The sequence below is a fragment of the Hakea prostrata genome, chromosome 8 (assembly GCF_041222555.1).
Source record: "Hakea prostrata isolate BN-2017 chromosome 8, UWA_Hpros_2, whole genome shotgun sequence".
In the NCBI taxonomy this organism is placed as follows: domain Eukaryota; kingdom Viridiplantae; phylum Streptophyta; class Magnoliopsida; order Proteales; family Proteaceae; genus Hakea; species Hakea prostrata.
In genome coordinates, this window is record NC_142607.1 from 38,423,767 (window position 1) to 38,451,496 (window position 27,730).

General features: G+C 36.9%; 1 protein-coding gene and 1 long non-coding RNA gene across 8 annotated transcripts; both read left to right on the plus strand.

Moving 5' to 3' along the window:
* The first annotated feature begins 673 nt into the window (after positions 1-673).
* On the plus strand, positions 674-7,674 carry LOC149007783 (uncharacterized). 7 transcript variants are annotated; one of them, XR_016175019.1, is made up of 6 exons: positions 1,130-1,519; positions 3,575-3,618; positions 4,908-4,951; positions 5,150-5,265; positions 6,870-6,970; positions 7,065-7,673. It is a non-coding gene; the product is annotated as an uncharacterized LOC149007783 (long non-coding RNA). The 7 variants fall into 7 exon arrangements; XR_016175014.1 differs by adding an exon at positions 674-831 and having other exon boundaries at positions 1,333-4,951; positions 7,065-7,674; XR_016175015.1 differs by having other exon boundaries at positions 1,130-2,354; positions 2,997-4,951; positions 7,065-7,674.
* Positions 7,675-10,538: 2,864 nt separating this feature from the next.
* Positions 10,539-13,423, plus strand: LOC149007784 (aspartyl protease family protein At5g10770-like). Its single transcript, XM_089166224.1, has 2 exons — positions 10,539-10,743; positions 12,120-13,423. Exons 1-2 carry the CDS (start codon positions 10,554-10,556, stop codon positions 13,367-13,369), a joined length of 1,440 nt encoding a protein of 479 aa, XP_089022350.1. The 5' UTR covers positions 10,539-10,553; the 3' UTR covers positions 13,370-13,423.
* The last annotated feature ends 14,307 nt before the right edge of the window (positions 13,424-27,730 follow it).

The following is a 27,730-nucleotide window of genomic DNA, read 5'->3' on the forward strand; positions in this document are numbered from 1 at the left end:
TTCCTAAATGGGGGTGAGATAAAATTTACATATGAGTTTCGCCCTTGCCTCAAGGAGATTTTAACTATTGACTTCATCCTATGTAAGGTGTTGGTAATTCAGGGGGTGATTAATTTTAGGGGTAATTCCTGGCGCTAAAAATTCCCCTAAAAAATTTTTTTTTTTTTTTTTTTAGGAGGAAGGGGTAGATAATTATTTTAATATATGCGGTTTCACCCTTCTCCGAGGAATTTTTTTAACTCTTGACCTATGTAAAGCGCTGGATTTTGCTAGCTGAGCCAACCTTTTGAGTAAGTTTAGCTCTGTTTCCTGCATAAGATACAAGCCAAAGGGTCCAACCAACACACAACTCGGCTCAGTTTCAATCCGGATAAACTGGGTTGGGGATGGGTATGGGTATGTGTAAGACCAAAACCAAACCGTTAACCACTTTGTTTGGTTTTAAGATGATTGCATTTTAAATCCATTTACAGTTTACTTTGGGATACTGGGTTAATTCTACTCTAGACTGATGTTTCCAGTTTGAATCACAAAGAAATTTTACATACAAACTTCATGGTAATTAAAGTTTCCTTTCCTCTAAATTTTACATACAAAATTCATGTTTCCAGTTTGGAGCGCATCAATATAGCCAAGACTTCAGAGAATTGTGGGCGCTTTGAGGGGCAATTGTTCCAGCATTTTATCATCAAAGATCTCAGCACTTGTGAGCAATCCTTGGGAATCTCTGCTCTCAGCCCACAAGCAGCAATCCCAACAGCTGCTTGTACTGGCGAGTATGTTGCATATGCTGCCTCTCCTGTCACCATCTCCCACACCACCATTCCAAAAGTATAAACATTACTCATCCATGTCTCTGTCATGCTCTCACTACAAGAAAAAGTAGAATTAGTGACGTTTAATTAGTGGCGGTTTATCATAAACTGCCACTAATAATGTATATCTACTGGCGGTTTTCAATAAACTGCCACTAATTAAGAAAAAACACGGGCTCCCCTCAGGCGGAAGGGGGTTGAGTGGAAATCTAGGGTTTTGGTGGCGGTTTTAGAAAATCGTCGGTAAGTAATAAAATATTAGTGGCGTTTGTTCTATTAACGCCGCTAAATAGCATATAAGTAGTGGCCTTCCGGATACTACCGCGACTAAATATTAATATATTTAGCGGCGTTTATATATTATCGCCACTGAAGATAAATATTGCAGCGGTTTTATAGGAACCGCTGCAAATAACCCTAGATTTTTCCTCTCCCGCCCAATCCCGCGTCAATTTTTGACCATTTTCCGTTCGATTTTCATTTTCAGCTTCTCAACTCAGTTTGTTTTTTGTTTCAGACGACAGCTTCAGAACTCAGAGAGATCGATAGGACGAGAAATCCACTCGAAATTTTGGATCAACTTCGGCACTCGCAAGTTTACGGTGACCATACTTACCGAGGTTCTTCCCTGGACAAACCGGCGAATCGCAAGCTTACGGTGAAACACGGCTTTTCTCTCTTTTCTATGCTCTCTGCGATTTAGGGTAAGTTGGAATCGCTTTCACCACTTGTTTCATCTATTCTCAAGATTTGGATTCCAAGTCCTTAAGCTATTTTCAGTTTCGATTTTACTGATGGCTCCGAAATGTTGTTTTTGGTAGTGTTTTTTTTGCCATCCTTGTTATCGTTTTTGATAGGTAGAAAGTTTCAAGGATGCGATGAGATTAGGTTAAGTCATTAGTTGTCGTCCTTCACCACTGGTTTTACTGGAAATTTATCATGCCATGTAATCCATTCTTCTGGTTCACACCGAGCCTTGTTTCCGTCAACTGATATCTAGCTACTAGTGTTTCGATCTGGTACAGTGGTGGTACTGTTCATACAAGAAGACCATTGTCGTTTTGCTTGTTCTTCCTCTTCTAGTTACATGATAGACCCCTTTTTTCTTTTTTCGATCTGGTACAGTGGTGGAAAGGATTTGTTTATATTTGGTACTTCATGAAGGATTTGTTTATATGGTCTAACTCATAATAATAGGTTTGGGTATTGTCACATCTGTGTTTTTCCCCTGCTGATTTTCCCCCCTTAAATGTTTCTTCCAGTTCTTTGTTTCGTTGTGTAATTATTCTGCCCTGTTGCAAGTATGAGGTCTTGTATTAGTCATACTTGAAGAGGTGGTCTTGTTGATCATGAAGGTTCAGTAAATTAGTCTCTTCTAAAAAGTTACAAAACTCTTGGCATTGGTCTTATGCCTTGATTTAGTTACCTGAAGTAACAACTACTTCATCTAGTGTGTGAGGTTGAAGGCAGGGATCATTCCCGGGTTCTTGCATCGCCAGCCTCTCCCATCATTTCGCTTGCAACGAAGCTCATCCTCAGGTATAGTGCGCAACTTAGCCTCCTCATACCAATTATGTTTCGTTGCCTTCAATATACCAATTCTGTACTTCAATCCTCAGATCACCCACACCAACCATACAGTTAGTTTCTCCCATTCACGTTTCTGTTTTCAGCTATCTGTGTCTACAAAATATTTGGATTCCTAGTTAGTTTACAAGTGACCAAGGATTTTATAATTTTTTTTTCTCTTCCCATTTTTAAAGTGATACCTGGATGGAGATTTGGGTGGTGAAACATTGGTACAGTACAGATGAATGTATCGTCTTCTTTGGCAATAGCAATAGTGTGTGTGCTCTAATTTAGTTTTTGTAAATTGTCTTCAGTTTCTTTCTATTTGTATTCTTTCTATTTAGTTGTCTTTCTATGAAACCATATTATTAAGGGATGCCATCATGTAGATGGAGACTTCATGGTAGATTTCATTTTTCCTATAAAGAAAAAGGAAAAGAATGGAGGTTTCTAAAAAGAGATTAACCTTGCTCCTAGCCGTAAGGACTGCTGTCATGGTTTGGGTTTTCTTCTTCGATGACCCTTCTACTTCTCTTTATTTTCTTTGGTTCAGAGGCTTCCGCTGTTTGTTTTTCTTTTTAGTACCTGGGCTAATCTCTATTACCTTATCAGGAACTGGTTTTGCAATGACTTTTGTGGAGCTGCCTTTGCTGCTCTGGCCTTTTGAGCCCGGGGCTCATCAACAATTTACACCCATCAACAATCCCGCAGCTAGCTTCTGCAAATCAATGAATTAAATTTACGACTATTGACTTGGAAGATTTGTACTCTGATTAACCACTCGAAACATTTAACATTTTCAATTTACTCTAATCAGCCTGCACATTAGGCTGTATATATCAAGGTTGGCATCTGGTTTAATGTTGCCTCCCTTCCTCTTCCTACCAACTCTGCCAACATCTCCGCAGGTTTCAATGTTGAGAATTAGTTGATTAAATTCAGTTTCACTCATTGGTCTAAGCCTCTTCGATTAAAGATGGTCTTCTCAAAGAAGGTAGGTGTTACAACTCCATATTGTGAGCCTACCATTGGCATCTTGCAAAAAAGGCCAATGTTTCTCCCACAGACATTTATGCTATATGAAGATCTAGTTGATTTATAGAAGCTGCTGTCCTTTGTAGGACAAATTCAATAAATTGTTCTCACTTGAAATGCAAAAAGGTAAACAAGTGTAACTGCTGATGTCTCAGGTATCAGTTGCAAATTTCTCGGGGGATTTATTTTATTCTCAGAGGTACTGTGAGCAGAATTACCTTTGGCTGTAATTTGATTCTCTTGCTCTTTGTAGTTTCTGTTTGTAGAGTGATGCTTAGTATGAATGGTGTTTGATTTTATTTTCATTTTATCTAACTTTTAAGTCTAATATTATTTTAGAAATACCTATTAGAAGTTATCTGTTTCACCACATCACTATTTTTGCCATGATTGCCCCATTTTGTGCATATGCATTTATCTAAAACCATAGAATTGCTTGCAGTGGTAATTTTTGTTGCGTAGCAACAAGATGTCAAATAATTGCCTTTTGACTAAGATATTTTTGATTCATTGAACCTTTCCAATAAATGAATCTTCTCTGAGTATTTTGACAGTGTTGTGAAGGGGTTTTGAATATCAAGTCTAAAACCAAAGGTTGATAGCTTCTTAGCATATTTAAAAATTTCTCTTTACTTCTTACATATTTGAGCTACATATTGCATGTTGTATGTTTGGGTGGTTCAATTTCTATAATCGTATTCTGATGTGAGATGAGATAAATAAAAACTGATTATTAGATCAACCAAGACTGCTTCCATCCATCCACGACACTAGTCATCTGACATTCTAAAGATATATACAAAGAAAACTGAAATTTGAATTTGTTGTATTTGATCTAAGTCGGATTTTTCTTTGGGTCCTCAACAGTCAACACAGTACTTAGTCCATAAAGCTAAACATGGAATAGAACAAAAACAAAATGAATTGGACAAATTTCGCCAGCTTCATGAAAATTAAGGGTAATGTACAGGTCAGAATTTTTGGTGTTGGCATTGCCACACTCTCTATCTTCCATATTAACAATTATTGGATGAGTTACTTTTCATGTGGTTTTTATTTTTAATGGAATTATTGTTCTTGTGGATCTTTTTGGAGATAAAATATTCACGTGAAGAATCTTGCGTTCTTTTCCTTTTGTGTTCTTCTTCTTGTGGGTTTTCCTTATTTGTTTTGATGTTTATGTTAAACAAATCTATCTTCGAGATTCGCTGCTTCTTTTTTCTGCTTTATTATTTATTATTATTATGTCTTTATGTCCATTTTGATCCTCGTGTATAATGGTGTTCCCAAGGATCTGATCACCTGTTTGACCACCCTGTACCTCGTATTTGCTCTTATCTTCAGATTTGATTTAGCTTCTTGGTAAGTCTGATCAAGATTTGAAATGGGTTTCTATTATTTTTGCTATTTTTGCTATTTCATGTATGATTTGTTTTGATCACTTACCCAACTGATTTAGTTTCCTTTGTGTTCCTGTTTCATCTTTAGCTTCCATGAAGAGTTCAGGAATGCAGTGGCCTTTCTCAAACAAGGTATGATATTTGATCGAATGACGAATTCTGCATTTACAATATCTACAGTAGATACTTTTGATGCTAAGCACAAGCCCAATGCTATCATAGTTCAGGTTCGATCTGAAGGTTGCATGAATCATGTCGAAAGATTTATAAAGTTCAGAGCCTCCGTGTAGTTCGAATAGATCTAATATTGCAATTCTCTGTGGTGTGCAGAATAGATGAAATTGACAGCAGATAGTAGGTGTCGGCATAAGTCGGGTACAGAAGACATTATGTTTAGACATTATGTTGGAGGGCCCCATCCTCATATATCCCATCTCAAGAGACAAGTAAGACCATCTTTCCCTCTCTCTCTCTCTCTCTCTCTCTGTCAATTATTTCATGTAACTTCTTTCTGTAATTTAATATGAGCTATTGCTTACTGGGTCATGGAAACTTTGATTACTTTCTAGTTAATTTATTCAGAAGAAAGGGGAAGAAAACCTTACACATCATTGTATATTCTTTGTATAGTAAGAAATAATGAATGAATAAATAAATAAATGAATGTACTGTTTTCTCATCTTTCTGTGTCTGCATCTATTTCCAAGATTGTTTAATATAACCGATGGGTTACCATATGGGGTGCTGATGGATGTGGGTGCACTTAATGGTTGGACAGGTATGATCGGTTTTGGAAACCCAAACCCAAAACCAAACAAAACCATCCAAGGGTTTTTGGTCCAACAAGGACTGGAATTTGTTATAAGTTATTTTAAGTTTCTTAATTGTTTGGGTAAATTATGAAGGAATAACTTGGCAGTTTGGCTTTCTTAGCATTAGCTTACTTTGGTGGTTTCCAATTTTAGTTGGTTCCTTATTTTCTTTAGTCTTAGCATTAGCTGTCCTTTTAAATGGGCATCCAGATCCTATGCCCCCAATATTTTCTTTTACTTTCTTAGCATTAGCTTACTAGTGCTACTGATTCCATCCATGAAGAACAAAGTGATACACTAGCTAACGCATTAAAAAAAACAGTTCACTTATCAGAATCATGAATAAATTCTATACAACATTACAGTTTATTAGGCTAAGTACGGTTCCACTCCAATTTTGAAAACAATACCCTTTGAAAAATGTGATGCCATTATGTCTTGAGGAAGGCCAAACCTTAAAAATTCAAGATTCCAACCGAAGCCTTAAAAACTAGACTAAACAGTAAAAAACCGACTTAGATAATAAAGCTTCTCACAACTGAAAAAACAAGTCAAAATTCTAGTAAATGAAAATGTACAGATGATTCTTTGATGGAGAACCCCTCACTACGAGTAAGCTTTTGACCACCATTGTATGTGATATGAAGTGGTGTTGGTGTTGGTGGATGAATCTGAGAGAAGCCTCTCTGTTGGTAAAGAAGAAGCTGCCATGGACATGTTTAATATCCTGGACTGGTGTGAAGGATGAGCTAGGAGAAGAATGATGAGGAGCAGCCCAAGAAAGAGCATGAGCAGAGTTTGTGATCTGTGAGAGCTTCCTTCGCTTGATGTTGTAGTTGCTGCCATGCAATCAGGAACACTTAGAAACCACCCCCCCCAAAGAGCCCAGAAGACTTCAATATCCATTAACCAGTTGGAACACCAGGGCTATGAAGGAAAGAAAGAATACTCTCAACCAAAGAGGGAAGTGTGATATATGTTTAGTTAGTATCCTCTCCCAACCTCTGTAATTCTTTTTCTCAATTGTGAAATTTGTTTATATCATATAACTTGACTTTCATGGGAACAAAAAAGGAAGTGTGATATATGTTTAGTTAGTATTCTCTCCCAACCTCTGTAATTCTTTTTTTCAATTGTGAATTTTGTCTATATCATATAACTTGACTTTCATGGGAACAAAAAAGAAATAAAAGGAGAGCTACCTTGAGATTATCTTCTCAATTCTGTGTATATTGCAGGTGAGGTTGTACCTTCTTTAGAATTCCTAATGGCAGTCACTGATGCCCAGAGTCCACTTCGTGGAGTGACAACTTGTGGGTCTCTGCTGCAGCAGTTGCAGGCAATCCTCTTAAACTTTTGTACCTTGCAAATTTTCTTTCAACTGGATTTGCCTTACATTTAGCATCCTGAATTGGTTTTCTTTGGACATGTAGCAATGCGTATGAAACTGAAGAAATCACAAATTGTTATTCTGTTTGCATTGCAACAAATATGGGAAGAGATTGCTGGGAATTTGAAACTCAGTGAACAGGGTGGGGCTCCTGCAGTTGATGAAGCAGACCTGTGTCCTTGAAGAAGTTTGATGAATTTAATGCTCAACTCCAAGAACTTCAGAAGTTAAGTTTTGGTACTGAAGAGAAAGAGTGGCTGCTTATCCTTGCAGAGAGAGAGAAGACAAGAGTGGTTGGACAAGAAATGATATAAACAAACTTCCTTTTTAACTTCTGCAAGGCTAAGCAGCCACTCTTTTAATGACGAATTCTGAATTTAATGCAGCTTCGAAATGTGATTGGATTATTCTTTTCTGTGTCATTTTTTTCCTTCTTCTCTTATTGGTGTTTAGATTAACATGTAACATCAAGTATAGTACCACATGTAGTTTTTGTTGACTTGATTAATATGTATTGTATTTATTTTTCTTAAATTGTGTTCTTTGAATCTGTTAGCTTTTTTGAATTTTCTTTCTATTCATGGATTTGTACTGTTTTTCAGGAATAAATGTAATATAATAGCAAATATAGGGGTTTTTTTTTTAAAAAAAATTAACGTAATTGGTGGCGGTAACAAAAAACCGCCACTAATGGGCAGGAAATCACAAGGGATTTCATACTAATTGTAAACACAATTAGTGGCGGTTTTTCGAAAACCGCCACTAAATAGGACATAATTCGTGGCAGTTATCTAACTTACCGTCACTAAATATGACATAATAGTGGCTGTTAGAGGAATGACCGTCACTAAATATTGACATTTAGTGGCGGTTTCTTAGCTTACCGTCACTAAATAGTGACTTTTAGTGGCGGTTTCTTAGCTTACCGTCACTAAATAGTGACTTTTAGTGGCGGTTTTATACATTACCGCCACTAAAGCAAACTTAATTCCTCCCATCACCGTCCTGTATATTTAGTTAGCGGCGGTAATTACCGCCACAGCATATGCATAATAATAGTGGCGGTTATATAGAAACGCCACTAATTGAAAGTTACATGCGTGGTTTCCGCCACGGATTTATGGCGGTTTATAAAACCGCCACGAATAAAATGGTGGCGGTTTTTTCTACTTTTAGTGGCGGAAAAAACCGCCACGAAAACCCTTTTTTTTGTAGTGTCTCAGGGTCCCCAGCTATGATCTGCATTTTTTTTTTTTATAATAAAGCGAAAAATATATTACTTAATAAAGCATAACATCACTGCTATTTTTTGTAAATGTAGCGTTAGATCCTTCTATGATACTAGTGCTGCCACTATTTGTTGTAGTATTCAAAGCTAGAGACTGGAAACAATGTAAAAGTGTTGGGGATTTAAAGTTACAAAAAGACGCTCCACAAGCATAAGTTAGAATGTTCATAAAGGCTGGTATCAATGTCATTGGCCATGCCATTGTATGAGGATTTGCTAACCCTTACAACGCCTCAACTTGGTTGCACCAAATCTGTTGGATTTCTAAGTTTGTAGATTTCGCCCACTTGAATCCCTTTGTAATCGCAAAAAGTACTGTATTTAGACCATTGCCTTTGTTCATCTGTCCAGTATCAAGGTACTGTATCTAGACCATTGCCTTTGTTCATCTGTCCAGTATCAAGAAAAAAAACTTGTTTGTTAAAAAAAAACCACACAGCCCTTGTCAATGAATTGACGCTATGATCTGCATTCAAAAGCAATAAAAACCCACACAGCCCTTGTCAATGAATTGACCCTTGTCACCAAACAAAACCACCTTCCCTGCTGTTTCCATTAGTGGACCATTACTGAGCAGCATCAGGAACACTAAAGCCTAAAGGCACAAAAAAGTAAAACAAGACCATATTTTGGGCTAGAAAAATTGAAGATATTAGACAACCTACAACAGTGACCATCCCGAGGTAGTATCTTTAGAAGACATTCTCTTCCATTATCAAGCTTGGAGCTAAAATTTCAAAAGGTATACACGGTTTTTGTGGGATCCACTAATTAATCCCATTTGAATGAATGTGGCACTAAAGCGACTGAGATGACTAGTTTAATGGAAATGTCAAGGCATGCTAAGATAAAGCAAAACAGAAAAAATTAAAAGGTGTACTGCAAAGATGGATCTGATTTATTGGATCTAATCAATACTAAGCCATATACACAGCTTGACCTTGCTTCAAACAGTTCCATGACACGAAAGTAACAATGAGGATTCACTGGATCTTATTAATACTGTGCCATATACAGCTGCAGTAATTATGTTTTTGTGTTTTCAATCAAATCAAGCATCATGTAGCAATTAAAGAATCATCAAACATAGGATTCTCATCCAGCCAAAGATCGATTAAGCATCAACAGTGAGCTAGTTAGAGCTCCACGTTGGTAGAACATATTTTTGACCAGTACACCAAAAGGTTCAGAGCTCATGAAGCATTCTAAGTCAAGCTTTGCTCGTCAGGCATACTAACTGTCCTAATCTAATGCAGATGCTAAATAAAGCAAAGTTACAATAGGTTAAAATGAAGAAAGGAATAGGAACCAACCTCAGGAGCTAGCTAGCGGTATCCATCATTTTCATACTCTGTTACCTATCCATTGTCCTTGCAAGCAGTGACAGTGCCCATGTCACCAACACAAGCATGAACTTGTCTATCCAATAGGATTCTCTGGGAATTGAGATCTCTGTATGCAACATTATAGTCATTCATGAACTTCATCCCTTCTGCACCATCAATTGCAATCCTTAGTATATCAATAGTCTGAAGTTTCCTATTCTTCTGTATGATCTCCTGAACTGATCCCCCTTCCATCATCTTGGTCACAACACATAACCCATGAGTTTCTTCAATGCAGATGCCATGGAACTGTGATATGTTTCTATGCCCACAAATCATCAGCTGCAGGAGGTCTCTTCGGAACTCGAACTTGTTCGTAAAAAAGTGAAGAACCCTTCACACCCTTAGCTTCTCAATGGTTAAGTTCTCAAGACAATGGAGTTAGCACATTAAATGTCTCTGACACATCTGTTCTTCCCTGAGAAGTAACATTTTAAAAGGTGTTTTGGGACATCCATTCTGTAATGTGGTGTTACCTACTTATCGTAAAGCAGGCCCCTTCGAAGGTCACTTTTTGGAAAGAACCCGCGGTTCATTATTGTTTCTCTGAGTAACCACTACCTAAACCATTTGTACCAAGTGGTTCACCCTGTTCGTTAGCCATATTTAAACTAGGCGTTACACATCCAAACAGTGGGTTAATTTCAGTATTTCGTGTGGGGACAAACACTTGTTTTCCACAATAATAAGATGATCACTTGAAGACAAATGGACCAAGACTTGTTCGTATAGTAAAAGGATTGCTGTTACTTGAAAGGGTTGTTGCTTCGAAATTTCCTATCTTTCCCTCTATATATAGTCCCTAGTGTGTTTGGTTTCCAGCAGCCATAGGTTTTAGAACCCAGTAATATTCTTAGCTATGGCCATTAACTACACCCCCTTCGTTTTCCTTCTTCTTTCTACTGTTCTTCATTTGTTTCTCTTTAGTTGTTCAAAGAAGGTTGAGGCCAATAAATTTGAAGTATCCACGGCGAATCTTCGATTCCGGAGTCATGTTGTTTCACTCAGCTCCTTCACGGCAGAAAACGTTTGTTCTAGTTCAGCCCAAGGTGAAGGTTTCTCTTATCTTTATCTTTGTGTTCTGCATGTATGAATCCAATTCAGTATCTTCAGGTTCTGGGTTTTGCTATTCTTAATTAAAAGACAATCAAGGTTTCAATCTCTCATGCATCTGGTTCTAGGAAGTTTTCTGGAAGTATTAAACAGTCTTCCACCTTGGTTTCATCTCTGCAAGTTGATTATATTTATCTCATCATTTAATGGCACTTTCCTCCTGCTTAAAATTTGAATGGTTTGGAACTTTTCCAAAGCTCTTCTCTTTCATGTAGGAGAGAGTCTTTTGGTTGATGTTCTTTCATTTTGTGTTCGTTTCAGAGGAAACTATAATGGATAATGGAAGATTCAACGGTAGCCCACTACTGAGGAATCTAATTAGTAATCAAACAATTCAAGAGTAAGTTCTCCCGATAGGGTAGTTGGGGTATGTCACTAAAAACGGTGGACTTCGTTTGGTTGATGCTAGCAGGGAAATTATTTTTTTTTATTCTTTTTTGTGGCAGCTTGAAAGAGATTTTTTTTCCTTCTTCACTCATGAGAAAATTGAAATAGAGAGCAGCATGGAACCACAAGGAAGAGCTAAACTTGTGTTATGCTCCCAAACCCAATTATTCTAAATTCTTATTCTCAATAATTCAATATACTTTTTATTTTTTCATATAAAGTGAAAGGTATCCAAAATTAATGATTTATGCATTTATTTTTCCGAAATCTTCAGCTACTCATTTATTGTGAAGAGAACTATCTTGTTTTTACAAACAAATATGCAAAAAAATTAGTTTTTATTTTAAAGAATTCTTTTATCATGATCAGCATACCGTAACATGGTTGAGATCAACAAGGAATAATTTTAACCTAAAACATTAAAGGATAGGAATTTGTGAAGAGACAAGATTCTTATCAATGGTTATATGAGAAATGATGAGAAGATTCTTGTCATGCCTGTAACATGGGAAGTTGTGATAGTACTAGAGTCTCATCACATAGGTATCTATGTCATCATGGTTGAAGAGGGAGATGCAAGTTGGGATATAAGACTTGACCTCATACTAAATTCAAGAGTGTGGCTCATATAAGATTTACTAGGGGTCCCACCTCTAAATTATTTTATTTGTACTCAGATGTGAGCCACACATCTAATGTGTGGTGCAGAGTTATTTATTCCTTTAATAGGGAGGTGATTAGACTTGTCAGTTCATGGGTAAACTAGCTTACATGAACCCTAAATTTATTTTAAAAAAATAGAAAAAAAAAAAGATGAAAAAGAAGAAGTTAAAGAAGAGGGGAAACCCTTATATAGACTCCCCCTCTTCCATCTTAAAGAATTATGACGATCACATTAAAATACAGATGCTTCCTATGTTTTCAGGTTCCCAAACCTCAAGCGGGCAACTACAGGTTGCTTACAAGTTTGGACCTTGCTCACCATTGAAGGAAGGGATTGCAAAAGTACCCAATATTCTGCAGATCCTCACTCATGACCAAACCCGAGTCAAAACCATTCATTCCAAAATCTCAAACAAAGACCCAATATCAGATTTTGCAGCAAAACTTCCTGCCACCTCTGGGGTATCTCTAGGGAATGGAAACTTTGTTGTCACAATTGGAATTGGAACTCCAAAACAGAACTACACTGTGATATTTGATACTGGTAGTGATCTAACTTGGATCCAATGCCGACCATGTGATGTCCAATGCTATCCACAACGAAGTCCCTTCTTCAACCCTTCTACATCTGTCACATATTCCAACATCTCATGTAAGTCGGCTGTCTGTTCCCAACTGCAATCAGCCACAGGTAACACACAATCCTGCAGGGACACATGCAGGTATTTGATCCAATATGGGGACAAATCCTACACTCAAGGCTATTTAGTAACTGATACACTATCACTATCCACCGATGTCTTTCCCAAATTCCAATTTGGGTGTGGTCAGAACAACAATGGCGTTTTTGGTCTTGCAGATGGATTACTGGGCCTTGGCCGTGATAAAATCTCGCTGGTATCACAGACTTCACAGAAGTATGGAAAGCTTTTCTCTTATTGTCTTCCATCATCAACTAGCACAATTGGGTTTCTTGCATTTGGTAGTCAAGTGGGTGCATCTTCTATTTCTAAATACACTTCACTGCTAACAGATCCAAATAACCCATCATTTTATTTTCTAAGTATGACTGGTATAAGTGTCGAAGGAAAGAGTTTGGCTATCGCAGCTTCAGTTTTTACAACCGCGAAAACCATTATAGACTCTGGAACTACTATCACTCAGTTAGCACCAGCAGCCTATTCAACATTGAGGTCGGCATTTCGTCAAGCGATGATGAAGTACCCATCAGCACCGGGGAATTCATTATCGGATACATGCTATGACTTGAGTAAATACACCACTGTATCAATACCAACCATAGTATTGCATTTTAGTGGTGGTACAGATTTGAATGTTGATCCGTCTGGGATTCTATTTCAAGTAAGCTCAACTACATATTGCTTGGCCTTTGCTGGAAACAGTAATCCCACAGATGTGCAGATCCTTGGAAATAGGCAACAACAAACATACGAAGTGGTTTATAATCTGGCTGGAGGGAAGTTGGGATTTGGTGGTGGAGCTTGTAGCTAGTTGGTAAAAGAGAACGATGTTCTTATGCTGTAACAGTCTTTCTAGTGTATTTGTTGGGGCTGTGGGTTGTGGGTAGAACACTCAAGCCCTTCCTACATGTATCTCTTCTGCAATTATTGTACTGGCAATAAAATCTATTATGAGGCTCTGAATGATAAATTGGATAATTCAGGGGGTTGTGCTGAAAATTTCCTAAAATATTTCCTAAATGGGGGGTGGGATAATATTTACATATGAGTTTCGCCCTTGCCCCAAGGAGATTTTAACTATTGACTTCATCCTATGTAAGGTGTTGGTAATTCAGGGGGTGATTAATTTTAAGGGTATCTCCCGGCTCTAAAAATTCCTCTAAGAAATTTCTTTTTTTTTTTTTTGGGAGGAAGAAGTAGATAATTATTTTAATATATGCGGTTTCACCCTTCCTCGAGGAAATTTTTTAACTCTTGACCTATGTAAAGCGTTTGATTTTGCTAGCTGAGCCAACCTTTTGTGTAAGTTTAGCTCTGTTTCCTGCATAAGATACAAGCCAAAGGGTCCAACCAACAAAAACAGTGATCTGTAGTACTCTTTTTTTTTTTAAATCTGTAGTTGTTTTAAACTGGGACAGCTCAAAGATCACTTATTCATATCTCTAGGTAATATAAAAAGTAGAAATGGGGTGTCGTATAGATGCCAAAGAATCAATAAATAGAGCATTGAATCATGAAAATCATGATACAAAACAAACTTGTATGGTTCATTTGTATCATGTTATCCACAGGAAAACCAATGATCTTCAAGTAATACATTGTATTGTAACTATATGACTTAGCAGACTATGAACAGATCCATAAATAGACCTACAAAACAAAATGGGGGTAAAGGATCATAAATGCATACAACAAATTCTGGTTTAGTTCATGAATGCCAGCCTCTTCCCATCTCTAATGAAATTACTATCAAGAAGGTGATATATAACCATATAACATTACCTACCCAGCCTAATCAAGAGACATCAAAAGAAAAATATAAACATCGAAAGACAGATTGTCAAGTAGAAAATAACAAAGGCTAGAACTACATTGTTCAACTAAACAGGGGTTCGGGGTAAACTAGATCCATTGCCACCAAGAACATGGTCCTCAAGCATTATGAGCTTCTCTTCATAGTTGTAATCCAAGAACTCCTGTGCATCGGCCTTGTTGTTCAGTAAATACCTTTTTGCAACCATTCTCCGAAGGATATCAAGGGCAGGAAGCGCCTCAAGTGCTAGTGTGAACCTTTTCGAGATGTCTAGGCGATATTCTATATCAACAAACTTGTCAAACACATTAGCAAGCTGCTTCAAAGGACTTGCTACCTTGTCAGCATGAGTCTTGTCCTTCCTACTTGAAGACCCTAAGAGAGCATTTGATGCTGCCCTAGTATGACTTATAGACCTTTGATCAAAAGGGGTTGGTTGAGAAGTTGCATCATCATCAGCCCCTAATGTCATATCCACCAAGTTTATATCCTCCGTGTGTACATCAGCTGGTGTGCTGCATCATGACCAGTAAACCAACACCTCTCTATGGACTTGAAGGACTGGGTGGTCCTTCCGATACTTCTCTTGTGCTTCTGCACAAATGTAATACTGACATGTTGGTTGCTATAAATGTATTTTCAAAACCATTTGAATGCAAATGAAGAAAAAGTTATTGATTAAATAATAAAATGTTCATACCTGAAATCCAGCCCATAGGTGTTCTGGTCCATCGAAGCATGAATTTCGATCATTCCATCCCAGGACACTACACTTGATTAGGTCCATTAGAGCTTTCATTCTCAACCTCCACAACCGGTAGTGGTTTTTTATTTGGTGTAGCTCATATGTAGTGTGTAGAGCATTGTTTATCCTGTCTGCAATTTCAGTAAAGTGGACTGACCTAAGGCCGTTATCCCCACCTTTGCCGCACCTGTGATGGGTCACCAAGGTCTCTAAAAAATAGTTGGACTGGGGTCTTGACCACATGGCATTATCATTTTTTCTGGCTTGTGACTCTTGAGCATTTGACACTACCGTCTAATAACAAAATGCAATTGTACATTATTGAACCAAAAGAAGCATAATAAAAGAAAATGATCATTTTATGATCAAGTACACAAATAGTATGTACATATTACTGAGATGAAGTTTTTATTTTCATAACAAAATAAAATGATCATTTTATCATGTTATTTACCATATTTCAGAGATCTACCTATCAAGCAGAAATACATCAGATGGGTTCAAGAAGAAGAAAGAAGAGGACAGCTGAAGTGAAAAGAATGTGCAATGCATGAGGCCTAAAGAGAAACAAAGTATAAAGGCATTCCTGAACTAGAAGGGATGAAAAAGACTCTGGCAACCAACAAGAAACCAATTTTGGGCAGTCAACACATCTGATGCACAACCAGAATTCTGCTTTTGAAGAGATAAGAGAATTGCAAATGCTATGAAAATATTGAGTTCAGCAAGATAATCACCTAAGAATTTCATTCAAACACCAACAAAACCTTCACCTACAACCTACCCTGGCGCACTCTACTCTGACTCTGCGAGTCTTCCTTGCAACAGCCCTTTACAAAATTCTTATTACTCTCAATTCCTTGCCTGCTCTCCCTATATTCCCCCTCACCAAATGTATTCCCTATTTCACACCCCCCCCCCCCCCCCCCCCCCCCCATGCCTTTTCTCCACTTGCCTCTATATTCTTAGTCTAAACCAGATCTGAGACTGGGTTAATCAATCTGGCTCTTACCAGTGCATTTCTCACTTAAAATCACCCTTTGACCTTATGCAGATGTTCAGTATGTCAGGGAGATTACCAAGCTGAGGACAAGCTGCAACAAATACATGCTCGTGGCCACACTTACAATTGACTATAAAATCGACTTTTTTATTCTTATCCTAACAAAATGCAATTCAACATATTTGAACCAAGAGAAGAAGCATAATAAAACAAAATGATCATTTTATGAGTATCGTGTACAGCCAAAAAAATGTCAGCATTCAGTGAAATGAAAGATCAACATCCAACAGGGCAGTTTGATTCAGAAAAATAAATAAACAAGGCATGTATGAATAGAAGAAACAGGAAGACCTTAGGGAAACAGTTACAAAAACATAAAACAAAAAATTGAGGGCAATGAAGAAACTCATCAGTGTTTCTTCACCCATATCTTCTCTCCTCAATTTTTTTCTCAGTGAGTCAATTCCAAGACTAGTTTCAGTTACCCAATTGTCCATCACATTGCAAAAGAACAGCAAGTGCATTACACAACAAAAACAACTAAAGAACAGCAGGTGCATTACGCAACAAAAACAACTAAAGAACAGCAGGTGCAGAACAGCAGATGCATTACACAAAAAAACAACAGCAGGTGCATTAACAAATATACATCTACCCATTTCATGTAGAGTTTGAAGAAACATTAAACAACAGCAGCTGAAGAGCATCAAAAGAAACGTCGATAAGGGAACTATGCCATGCATGATTTGGCTTTCACATTCTTCAATAAGATATATCATTTAAGAAAGTTCGTTCAAATTAACTCCTCCATCCAAGGCATCCCACATTGTTTGCACAAGGTCATCACGAAAATGTTCTGCATTGAAAGCAACATCATCATGAACTTGATGATTGCCAATAAGAGAGTCTTCATCAGATTCTTCATCGCTCTCTGGATCCTCACTTGAGCTTGAATCTTCATCATCATTAGATTCGCCATTTCCAACCCATTGAAGTTCGTCTTCATAAGTGTTTTGAGTAAGAATAAAATTATGCAGAAGAACACAAGCTATAGCAATCTTCATTTGTGTTTTGAAAGGGTATTCTACTTGGACTTTCAAAATCTTAAAACACCTCTTCAACAAACTGAAAGTACGTTCAATGAAATTTCTCACAGAAGAATGCCTCAAGTTAAAACAGTTATTTCGGATTTTTGGGTGATTATGACAGTTCCTCCACTCTTTCAAATGGTATTGAGTACATCGATACGGTCTTAAGAAGCCCCTTCTATTAGGGAAACCAGCATCAACAAAAAAGAATTTCCCTTCAAGTACCTTTAGTCAACTTTCTCCATTCCTATGTATGGCATCATCCAAACTCTTGAGTCCAAGGTTGAACCTTCACAACCAGCTAGCATATAAGCATGGCATCATCCAAACTCTTTGAGTCCAAGGTTGAACCTTCACAACCAGCTAGCATATAAGTGAACTTGTAATCATGATCACACTCAGCCAAGATATTTTGAGTCATGTCTCCCTTCCTATCCCGAAACCTTTTTTGTTCGTCCACCCCTACCATTGCAGACACAAGATATCCATCTTATGGCACCAATGCAATTCTTGAAGAAAAGATAATATTTAGCTTGCTACTCCCTCATGCATGGAGGCTTTAATAGTATTGGATACAATTTTATTATTGCATTCAAAGCAAAATTAAAGTTTTGACTCACAGTCTCACCAGAATGACTAAATTGATGACCAAGGTCACAATTCGAATGGTTCAACCCAAGTACTCTCAAACATGAGACCCTTATCCCTCACCAATTTACACTACTCGAAGAATGCCTTTCTATTCGGCCTAATTTACTCTTGACAAATATGATCAGATACCCAATAATTATGTGCGTCTCTAGTTGGCCGTGAAGAGTCGTGCCCCAATATGGAGCTCTAGTTGGGAACAACAATCTTTTAATTTTTTTTCCATTGCTAGGGCAACACCAATAATCACAAATATCACGGCTTTTGTCCGCCTCTATCTCCTTAACTCCTCCCTCTGTCTCCTAAGTTGTTCATCATTGTTCTCGTAATCCATTTTAGTAGTGTTCTACAATTAATTTCAATCAATTAGAATTATGTAGTATTTATATCATAATACCACAAAGTTGTAAACTTGTAATCATATAATAAAAGTGATAAGGTTAAACAGTTATTACAAATAAGACAAGATAACAAAGGAAAATGTTTCATTGCAACCCTAATTGATTACATAGTCTATATGCCATGGATTTAGTACAATATTAAGCATATCTTCTATCCTAAATCAAATTACATATTACAACTTCCTAACGAGACCATGGCATCACTACTAAGATTAGAAGAAGTACAACCACAATGACAACCATAGCATTTTGTTGAAATTCTAGCTTATTCTCTACTTTTTTCAATCTTTTCTTCAAAGCTTTCAACTCTTCCTTCTTTACATCTTCTTCCAGTCTTGTATGTATAACATAAGCAGGATTGGATGTGCTTGCTTCTTCTAGTGGTTCACACCACTTAAAGAAGCCACATCCCCCAGGAGAGGCTTCATAGCATTGATATAGCCGATTCTAATGTTGGAATGACGCCCCCGCAATCCTTACTAGGGCCCGCCTTCCACATTTGCAAATTGTCTCGCTAAACTTCAAATACAATCCTAAATGATCGTTGACACTACCAATAGACATCTTGTAATTGTACAAAAATAGGATGGGGTTGACAACTATTGAGAGATGTCAATAGCTTTAGACTCATAACTCCTAAAAGCAATAGTTAGGTCGATAGACTTGAGGGTACATAGCACCTCTTACTGTTATGTACTTTTAAATATAATCCAGAAAACTCAGTTGGAATCTAGCTCAACCAAGATCACAGATGGGGTTGAGAACTATTGAGAGATGTCAATAGCTTCAACAATCATACACATAGAAAAAAATTCGAGGGAAACTCAAGTTTTGACCAGGTGAAAATGGAAAACCTAGATGGGAAACTGGGAAATTTCGAGGAAACTTAGGAATTTTTCGTGCAAGTTTCAATATAAAGTTTTGATTGGTTTTAGGGAGTATTCTAGGGTAGGACTCTGCATTTAAGCTAATTAGAGTATAAAGAACACATTGCCTGTATTTTGCTACAAAAATCAATGTAGATTGTCATTCAATGTACATAACATCAATGTAGAGTTGTCAAAGAAGTACACTATAAACTTAACTACATAACATTCAATATATAATTTCTAACTTCATAACATCAAATACAAAGTAATTGACAATAAAAGGAAAGTACAACTTAGTGCCAAGAGTGGATCCACCCTATGAGCTGAGTAGTGACATGCCTGTAACATCCTCTCCTCCAACCAACGAACATAGACATCCCATAATATTTTATGCCTATGGCTGTCAAGGTAATCGACAACTGTAACTTTATAAGTCTGGTCATCAACATGCCTAAGATAACCAATCTGAGGGAATATGAAATTTGGATAGGAAAGTCCTAGTGGAGGGGGTATCTGTTGTGGCATTTGGGGAGACACGAAAGAAACAAAAAAATTGAAAATTTGGGAAAACTACAAAACTTGCAGGAAAAAGTCTCAGGTTTTCACGAAATTTCCCATGTTTCCCACAAAATTTGGGGAAATTTTTTCCTCATGAACTAGCTGGTCCAGCTGAGTTGAACCAGGTTTCGATAAGTTTGGACGAAATTTTGATTGTTTCGATCGAAACTTCGGATTTTTTTTCAGTTCTCAAGTTTTTCGTTTCGAGGTTTCCAAAATGGAAAATTTCGGTGGAAATTTTGCAAGTTTCGACCGAATTTTGTTCTATGATCATAAGTCAGCAAGAAGAAGAAGCAAGAGAGAAAATGAAACTTACATTGCCAATAAATTAGTGCTCATGATTACATAAAGTATCAAGCTTTGTTACCTAAATAGAACAAAAATTAAACTTATAACAAGAAAAATATAACATAAATGAATACGACAAAACAGACCGGGAATTGTTTGGAATCAACCAGGAAGACTTGAAAAAATGAAAGAGAACATTTTCTTAAAAGAAGAGAGTCCATTTGACAAAATCAATCACAATAAATAAATAAGTAAAGGACTAGAGATGGGCATTTCCCTATATTTTAACTTCTTTCTTACTCAGGACATTTTTTATTGTAATTTTCAAATGCTTTTCATGGGACATTCAAAGAATTGGGATACGCATCATGCCTAAAGGCTTATGCAGGGTCAGTCGCATGTCTCCAAAAATTTAAAATGCCTCACCTAAGGCCTCCCCTTTCAGAGCTAAATTCAGTTAAAAACCATCGATAGTTTACAAATTATTTCAGTTTCAACAATGGTTGAAGCAAAACTGGGTGGCCTCTGTCAGAATGCAGGGTTTCTACTTAAAAGTTATGGTCTTGAATAAGTTTAAATACAAACATATAAAGCATCACCAAAGTTGAAACACGATAAATTTGACCTATCTTGTGTGTTTCACGTAGTTTAACCAATTAGAGGTGGAAAACTCCAATAACAAATCCATACTTCATATTTTTCCAAAACCACATTCATTTCTTGGTGGGAAAATGGGTCAAGACTACTACAACACATTATTTACAGCACTGATTTGTTGAATCTGAGCAAGATTTGGGTTAAAATTAGAAGCAAACCCATTTTTCCTAAACATTTCAAGCCTTACGGAGCTCTAAATAGTATTGATGTAGAAATTGAGGAATAGTTGAGTAGGGTGTTACTTAGGTTGTACACTTTTACTTGACCATTAGTCACATTTGTACAAATACAGTGAGACTAGCAAACATTGACATTGTGTAATATTAAAAGATTTTTCTTCATTCCTATTGCATATATGTAAATACTTAATGAGGGTTTCCCTAAATTCTTTTGTCAAAATATGACCAAACAAAACATGCAGAGTTTCGGCTAAATTATGGTCAAAACCGAAACCTCAAAGTTTTTAAAAACCAGTCATTCACACAATTATTGCAAATTCTTGCATCAAACCATCCCTTAATATCTTCTTTTCATCAACCAAAAAACCTTGTTTTCTTTATTGATACATGCTAGAAATAAGAGCTTAAGCCCTTGCACTCTACCCGAATTTCTTAGGACCAAGACCTTAATCGTCTCCCAACCCCCACAAAAAGACAGAAGGAGAAAGTGCTCTACTCATGAAAAATAAAATCCAAAATAAATGAACAAAAATAAAGTAATGGCAGTGTATATTGTCTATTCTCATTTAATCAGCAAGAAGATGAAGAAAGATAGCAAGGTTACAAAACGCACAAAGAAGAAGAAGATGAAGAAGCATAGATTTTATCTGTGATTTGCTCCAAGAAAATGTGCTCCAACAAAAATCTCGTTATTTTGCTCCAAAACCCCACCGTGAGAAGAGGATATCAATGGAAGTAGAAGAAAAACCAAGTAGAAATGAAAACCAAAATCTACCATCGACCAAAACAGTTGCTAATGTATTTTCACAACCAAATAGGTATAAATCTCGCATTCATGAATCAAAAGATTTGAAATCTCTGGATTCATGTAACCAAATAGGTCCTTATAGGTTTTGAGAAGAGTCTTTGGACTTTATTGTTGACATTACATCTGGGGACCATTCATACTTGGCACTTTTGAAGACCGGGGGTATTATGGCAGTAGTTGGTGTCCTAGGTGAGATATAATTGTAATCTTGTAAATGTTTGTACTACAACTTTGGCTGAGTTAATATTAAGAGTTGTAAGTAAGTTCAAGTTAGTTAGAGATACCAAGTTTTAAATAGACATTCTTGGAATTTAGGTTTCATCATATTAGTAATAACTTGATAAATATAATTTTTGCATTTGTCTTTCTTAAATTATTGTTCTTAGAATATTTTATCCTTCTTGGAATTTTTGTATCCATGTATTTGTGTTATGCGAATGAAAAGTATAATCATATACCATAACAAAAGCAAATATGTGGATTTATAATAAAAAATAAAAAATAGAAACACCACCACCTAACTGGTGGCAGTTTTCAACTAATACCACTAATTATGTCTAAGTTTAACGGTCAAGTGTATAGGGGTGGTTTTTTGCCTAATTAGTGGCAGAAAAAGAAAAAAAGGGCCACTAGTAGGCTTTTTTTTTTTTTTTTGGTAAACAGGACTTCATTCAGATACTAAAGAAAGTACAGACAAAATTGCATGAACACACAAGGTTCGAACTGAACCAATGAGTGGAAAGTGACCAAATTGTTGTACACGCAAATAGACAGGGTCATCCAGGCTAAGGGTTGGGTCAAGCCCAAAGAACCCTTAGAACAAAGACTGTAACCACTACAGTAGCAAAGAAATACAACAAGCCTCAAGGGCGGACATACAACACGCCTCATAGGGCGGACATTCAACATCCTCATAGGGGGACATACAACTCGCTTCAAGGGCGGACACAAAACTCGAGCGGTTGTGGCGATGGTAGCATCAAAAATGCGGAGAAGGTTCAGACCTGCCATCCGACTCTGCCTTAGAGGCGTACCTGTCAAGCTCGCCGCAGAAGAATGTGTACCCAAATCGGAGTTGTTCTCAGTGTGTGCACCAAAGAAACGCTACAACCAGGCCCTTTTTTGTAGTTAACTAAAAGGTGTTGCATCACATCATGCATCTTTCAACATTCTTAAATAAAATTAATCCACCATGCAGGCTCTAGCACCATATCATGCATCTTAGCATCTCCATCTATATTGTAATCTTTAATAAGGGGAAAAAAGGGGGGATGTTGAATATATCATTTAGCCATCAATAAAATCCTAAATTTAACTTCCAAAGAATTATATATACCGTCTTTAATACTTCAAGATTTGAAGTCCACAAGCTATATCCATACAACATGCATCTTAGCATCTACATCTATATTTAAACTTTAATAAGGGGGAAAAGGGGGATGTTGAATATGCCATTTAGCCATCAATAAATTTCAAAATTTTAACTTCCAAAGAAAAGAAAAAATATACACACACACAACATGCTTCTGCATGACATTTGATTTAAGTAAAGGTATCTCTTGCCCAACCCTCTCATTCCGTATGCTACAACAGTTTTCGAAACATCAGCCGCTGGTCCTCACTTGATATGCTTTCCATCTCTATCATGGAAGTTGGAAAATGTGTTAGTTAAACCAAATGGGTTGATCAGAATATCAAAAGCCTACTAGATGCATAGTCATCAGTATTAGTAACACAGAAACAGCAATGCATGAAATCCTAACAGCAAGTTACAAAGAAGTTCAAATTGATAACCCCATACTTCTATTAAATTAGATTTTATAAAAGGAAATTATCAAATCACCACAGAAAAAAAGTGTAATAGGTCTTAATTGCAATATACTAAATATTATAAAAGAAAATGTGCAGAATCTCACTTGCACTTCATCAAAGAAAGGAAAAGAAAAGAGAGAGAGAGGTCAAGTACTTCGACCGAATCACGTGACATTCAACAATCAGAAACATAGATACACATTGGCTGGCATCTGGAACTGGAGACCTGAAGCATCGTTCTCTCGATGGTTGAGTTGATTATAGACAATCAAAGAGCGAACCAACGCACTCTGCTCAATGGTTGAGTCCATACAAAAAAGAAATTCTGTATAAGATCAGCTTATTATGACCATTCAAATCATAAATTTAGAGATTCCTTGGAGCTACAGGTCACCAGATCCTCATTAAAATCATCACTTCTTGCTTGGGTTCCCGCTATTTAAGATTTAGATGACAATGTCATTAGCAAATGAAGGAAACACTAACATAAAAGGATGTTGTTCTACCAATTTCCATTGACTGTGTTCAATATCAAAATCACAATACAGACTTGGAGTTGTTCTTCAAATCAACCTAAACTACAAGTTTACATCTACTAACATTTGATTAAAGGAGATACAAGAGTTATAATATTGTATAAGAAAATAGGGTAAAGTTGAATTCTGTAGCGAATAAGTCAGTCCTGAAACCATAGTTTCAAAAGCCACAGCCAGAGTCACTAGACCAGGTTGCAAATTTGTGGCCTGTAACTGCTTCTTCAACAGCGAACTGTTCACTCATATAAGTTCCATAGTTAACTTGGATCCTTCATATGATTCCTTATTCATTGGAGGTTTTGCTACGATCCTTCTTGGGATTAGGTCAGTTTTGGTTCTAGTCTTACAATATCAATTATAAGGAAATCTTCTATCTCCTCATTTATATGCAACTCCATAAATTTAAATTTAAAAACATAGCATCACAGAATATGAGGTGAAAAGTCAGAAACACCGAGACAACTCAGTTTTGCAGGAAAAAGAGAAGAGATATGGATGGAGTTGAGATAGTCATTTGTTTCAACCAATATCGACCAGTGTTCAAATAGTTAAACCATATTTAGCAGGTTCCAGTGTCTCGAACCATAAAAAATACAATGCTTTGGAAAAAATTAGTTCCCTTGACTGGTCTGCATCTCACATTGATAGTCAGGAAAGCAAATACCGTAAAACAAGATGAACCAATTCCTACCCAAAAAAAGAGTACTACAACATGAAACGATGATCATGTAAGTACGATGTGTTAAAATAAACCCACGATCTAAGTCATTTCGATCAAATCAAAACAGCAGTCAAGTGACTGAAACGACAGTCAAATACATATATAATAATGGTAATCGGAAGATAAAAATGCAACGGCTGCTAAAGAGACGAGTTCCTCAAACCGTCAAATAAACAGGGAGAAAGAAGAAGGTATCGAAGATGAAGAAAATAATAGTCGATCTTGAAGGGAGAAAAATGGAGTCGACGATGAAGAAAACTTACTGTAAGAAATTGATGTTGCATAACTCTGTCTCTCGCAGAAGGGAAGTTTGGTTTCAGCCCTCTCCTCGCAGCTCTCTCTTCTCCAAGCTATCTCTCATCGCAGATCTCTCTTGCTGGACAAGACACGAAACTGAGCCCAAAAGACCAATGTCTCACTAGCACAAGAGGAAGGAAGACGAACCAGCAGGGATTTACCAAAGTCGCACCGACAAACGAGGAAGAAGGAAAGCTAAAACAAAATTCGAAACTCCCGCGTCGACCCGACGAATTTGCCCTTATTATTAATTTTTTTTAATTTAATCTTTTTTATTTTTACATTTTAAGGGGTTAAAGTTTATTAATTTACAAAATCAGACCCTCATTCATTACCGGATTCCCAAAACCCTGGTTCTACCAATTCTAAATCTTTATTTTCCAAATCCTAGTTGAAGATTAGGAAATGAAAATTAATGGGTGAAACGAAATCTCCAACTAGGATTCGCATCCCTTGAAAGACCTCTTCCAGCTTCTAGTTTGCAACCATGTCTTTGAGTTCATCATATTGGAGAAAGTCAATATCACCTTGCATCATTTCACAGGGCATTTAGTAGGAATCAGCTTCTGCATTTGTGCATTTGGCCTTGAGCACGCGCACGTAGAGGTATGGCATACGATCGATGAGATCGTACGAGCTACGTACGAGCTACGGTTGCGATCTTTGTTGAGTGAATAGATCTCCAGATTGTTTATGCTAGAATTTTGTTGTTTTCTTACTACCGTTTTTTATTTTTGCTGCTTCGCGATATCGGTTTGAGCGATCGAAGGAGTCTCTACGAGCTTTGACGGAGGAGGTGAAATGACTTTGTCTAAGAACTTACAATTACGTTTATATCGTAGAAGTAGATATTCTCTAGAGTGATGGATAATCCTTTGTTTAATCACTATTCTTAGGACAAAAACCTGCGTCTCAGATTCTGCTTATCATACAGGCTTAAGCTAAAATTAAATTGTAAATGAGGGTCTCGGGTCTCTAATGAAATTTCAACTAGGTGGAAGAACTGAAGAGGATTTAGGTTTGAATGAATACCTGAAACGGAGGACTTGTGAAGAGCAAATAACATCAGCAGCAGTAGAAATCGTAAGTACCTTAATTCCATCTTTTGGGCTCTCTTCTCTCTCTGAGCCCAAAACGCAAACACCTCTTGCTCACAAGTTGGAGATTACGTTTCACCCATTAATTTTCATTTCCTAATCTTCAACTAGGATATGGAAAATAAGGATTTAGAATTGGTAGAACCAGGGATTTGGGAATTGGGTAATGAAGGAGGGTCTGATTTTGTAAATTAATAAACTTTAACCCCTTAAAATGTAAAAATAAAAAAAATTTAAATTAAAAAAAGAAAAAAGAAAAACAATAAGGGAAAATTCGTCATCGAAGTGATAATTTGTCCTTAAATTGATTTTTTCTATAGTACAAGGGAGGCAGATGCAAAGCCTCAGTTTTTTTGAATTAAAAATGACATAGACCAAATCTCAGGGGGTCCAGATGAAAATTAACCTAATATTATTGACGAAAACAAACTGTTCGTCCGAAAGGTCACGAATATTAACACCATGTTTCAAGGCAGGGAAAGTATAGGAAAATTATAAGGGAAATGTGTTTGAATCCAATCCAAGACATTATGGTCTGCCACCCTTAGCCCAAACACAGCCCATTAAGGTTCGGTTCGGGTTGGTTCGGGCCATAATGGGCCCGTGCGGTTCGGTTTTAATGGTTTGGGCAACAAATTGACACTCCTAGGAGCCAACAAGTGAAAAATAATAAAATAAAAAATTTTAAAAACTGAAACGCATCACCTTGTGGGGCCCCCTGTATTCTGTGGTAAAAAACTGTCGGGAGAGCACAGATGAGGGGAGACGATCCGTACTCCATGTTGAATGCCAATTAAGCTAATGGGATGTTTAAAGGTTCCCCTGATATCGTCACTTGTCATACTATTTTTTGGTGAATCAGATGTTCTCTCTATATTCTCCTTAATGTGGAATGCCTAGTTTTTTGTGTAGATATAATTTTATTTGATCCAATTTAGTTAGGTGGGAAGGGATCACCAACTGCTGCTACTTGACTAGTTGGTCCTTGGACCACAACCCAAATCTTGTCATGAGGCGCCCATGGAACAAATTTTGCCAACCATCTTACTTTCAAATATCAAACCATCACTCTTATTTTCTTTTCAGGAGTAAAGCGAGTTTATCTAAACTTAAATCCACGAGGAACGACACATCAATAATTGTCAATAAAAAATTGACCAGTTAATAAATTTTCTTCTTCATATTATTATTTTTTCTTATGGGGGAGAGGGGGTGGGGAGTATCAAAGAAAGAAACACCATGCTTTAAAGCTTACGTTGCAAGAGGGTTTGCAGCATTGTTTGTTTCTTTGAGAGTGTGTTGGACTTCCTTTTTACCAAGAGAAAGAAGATACCGATATTCACTAAAACAGAATAGTAAAATACTAAGCATGTGTAAGACTTCTTTTATGTTTAAGGTTGAGCGGTCACGCATTGGACAGTCAAGATCTTTGTTTCACATGGCAATGTCTTTGTTGTCGATCAGATTGGTGAACCGCTAAGCACTGTGGAGGATCCAAGTCCTTAAAACCATATATTACATTTTCCTTCTTAATTCTATTTCTTCCTAACTTTATTCTATTTCTTCCGAACGAAAAGGGCAACCAATCCATATTTGGATGTCGATTTTCAGCCGCAAAATTATAATCTACAACAATAGTAAGTTGAAGGGGA

Bases quoted from the DNA above. Each gene is read 5' to 3' on its own strand.
- LOC149007784 (XM_089166224.1), top strand. From the start codon at position 10,554: ATGGCCATTAACTACACCCCCTTCGTTTTCCTTCTTCTTTCTACTGTT. The intron at 10,744-12,119 runs GTGAAGGTTTCT...CTATGTTTTCAG, and splicing joins TTGTTCTAGTTCAGCCCAAG to GTTCCCAAACCTCAAGCGGG.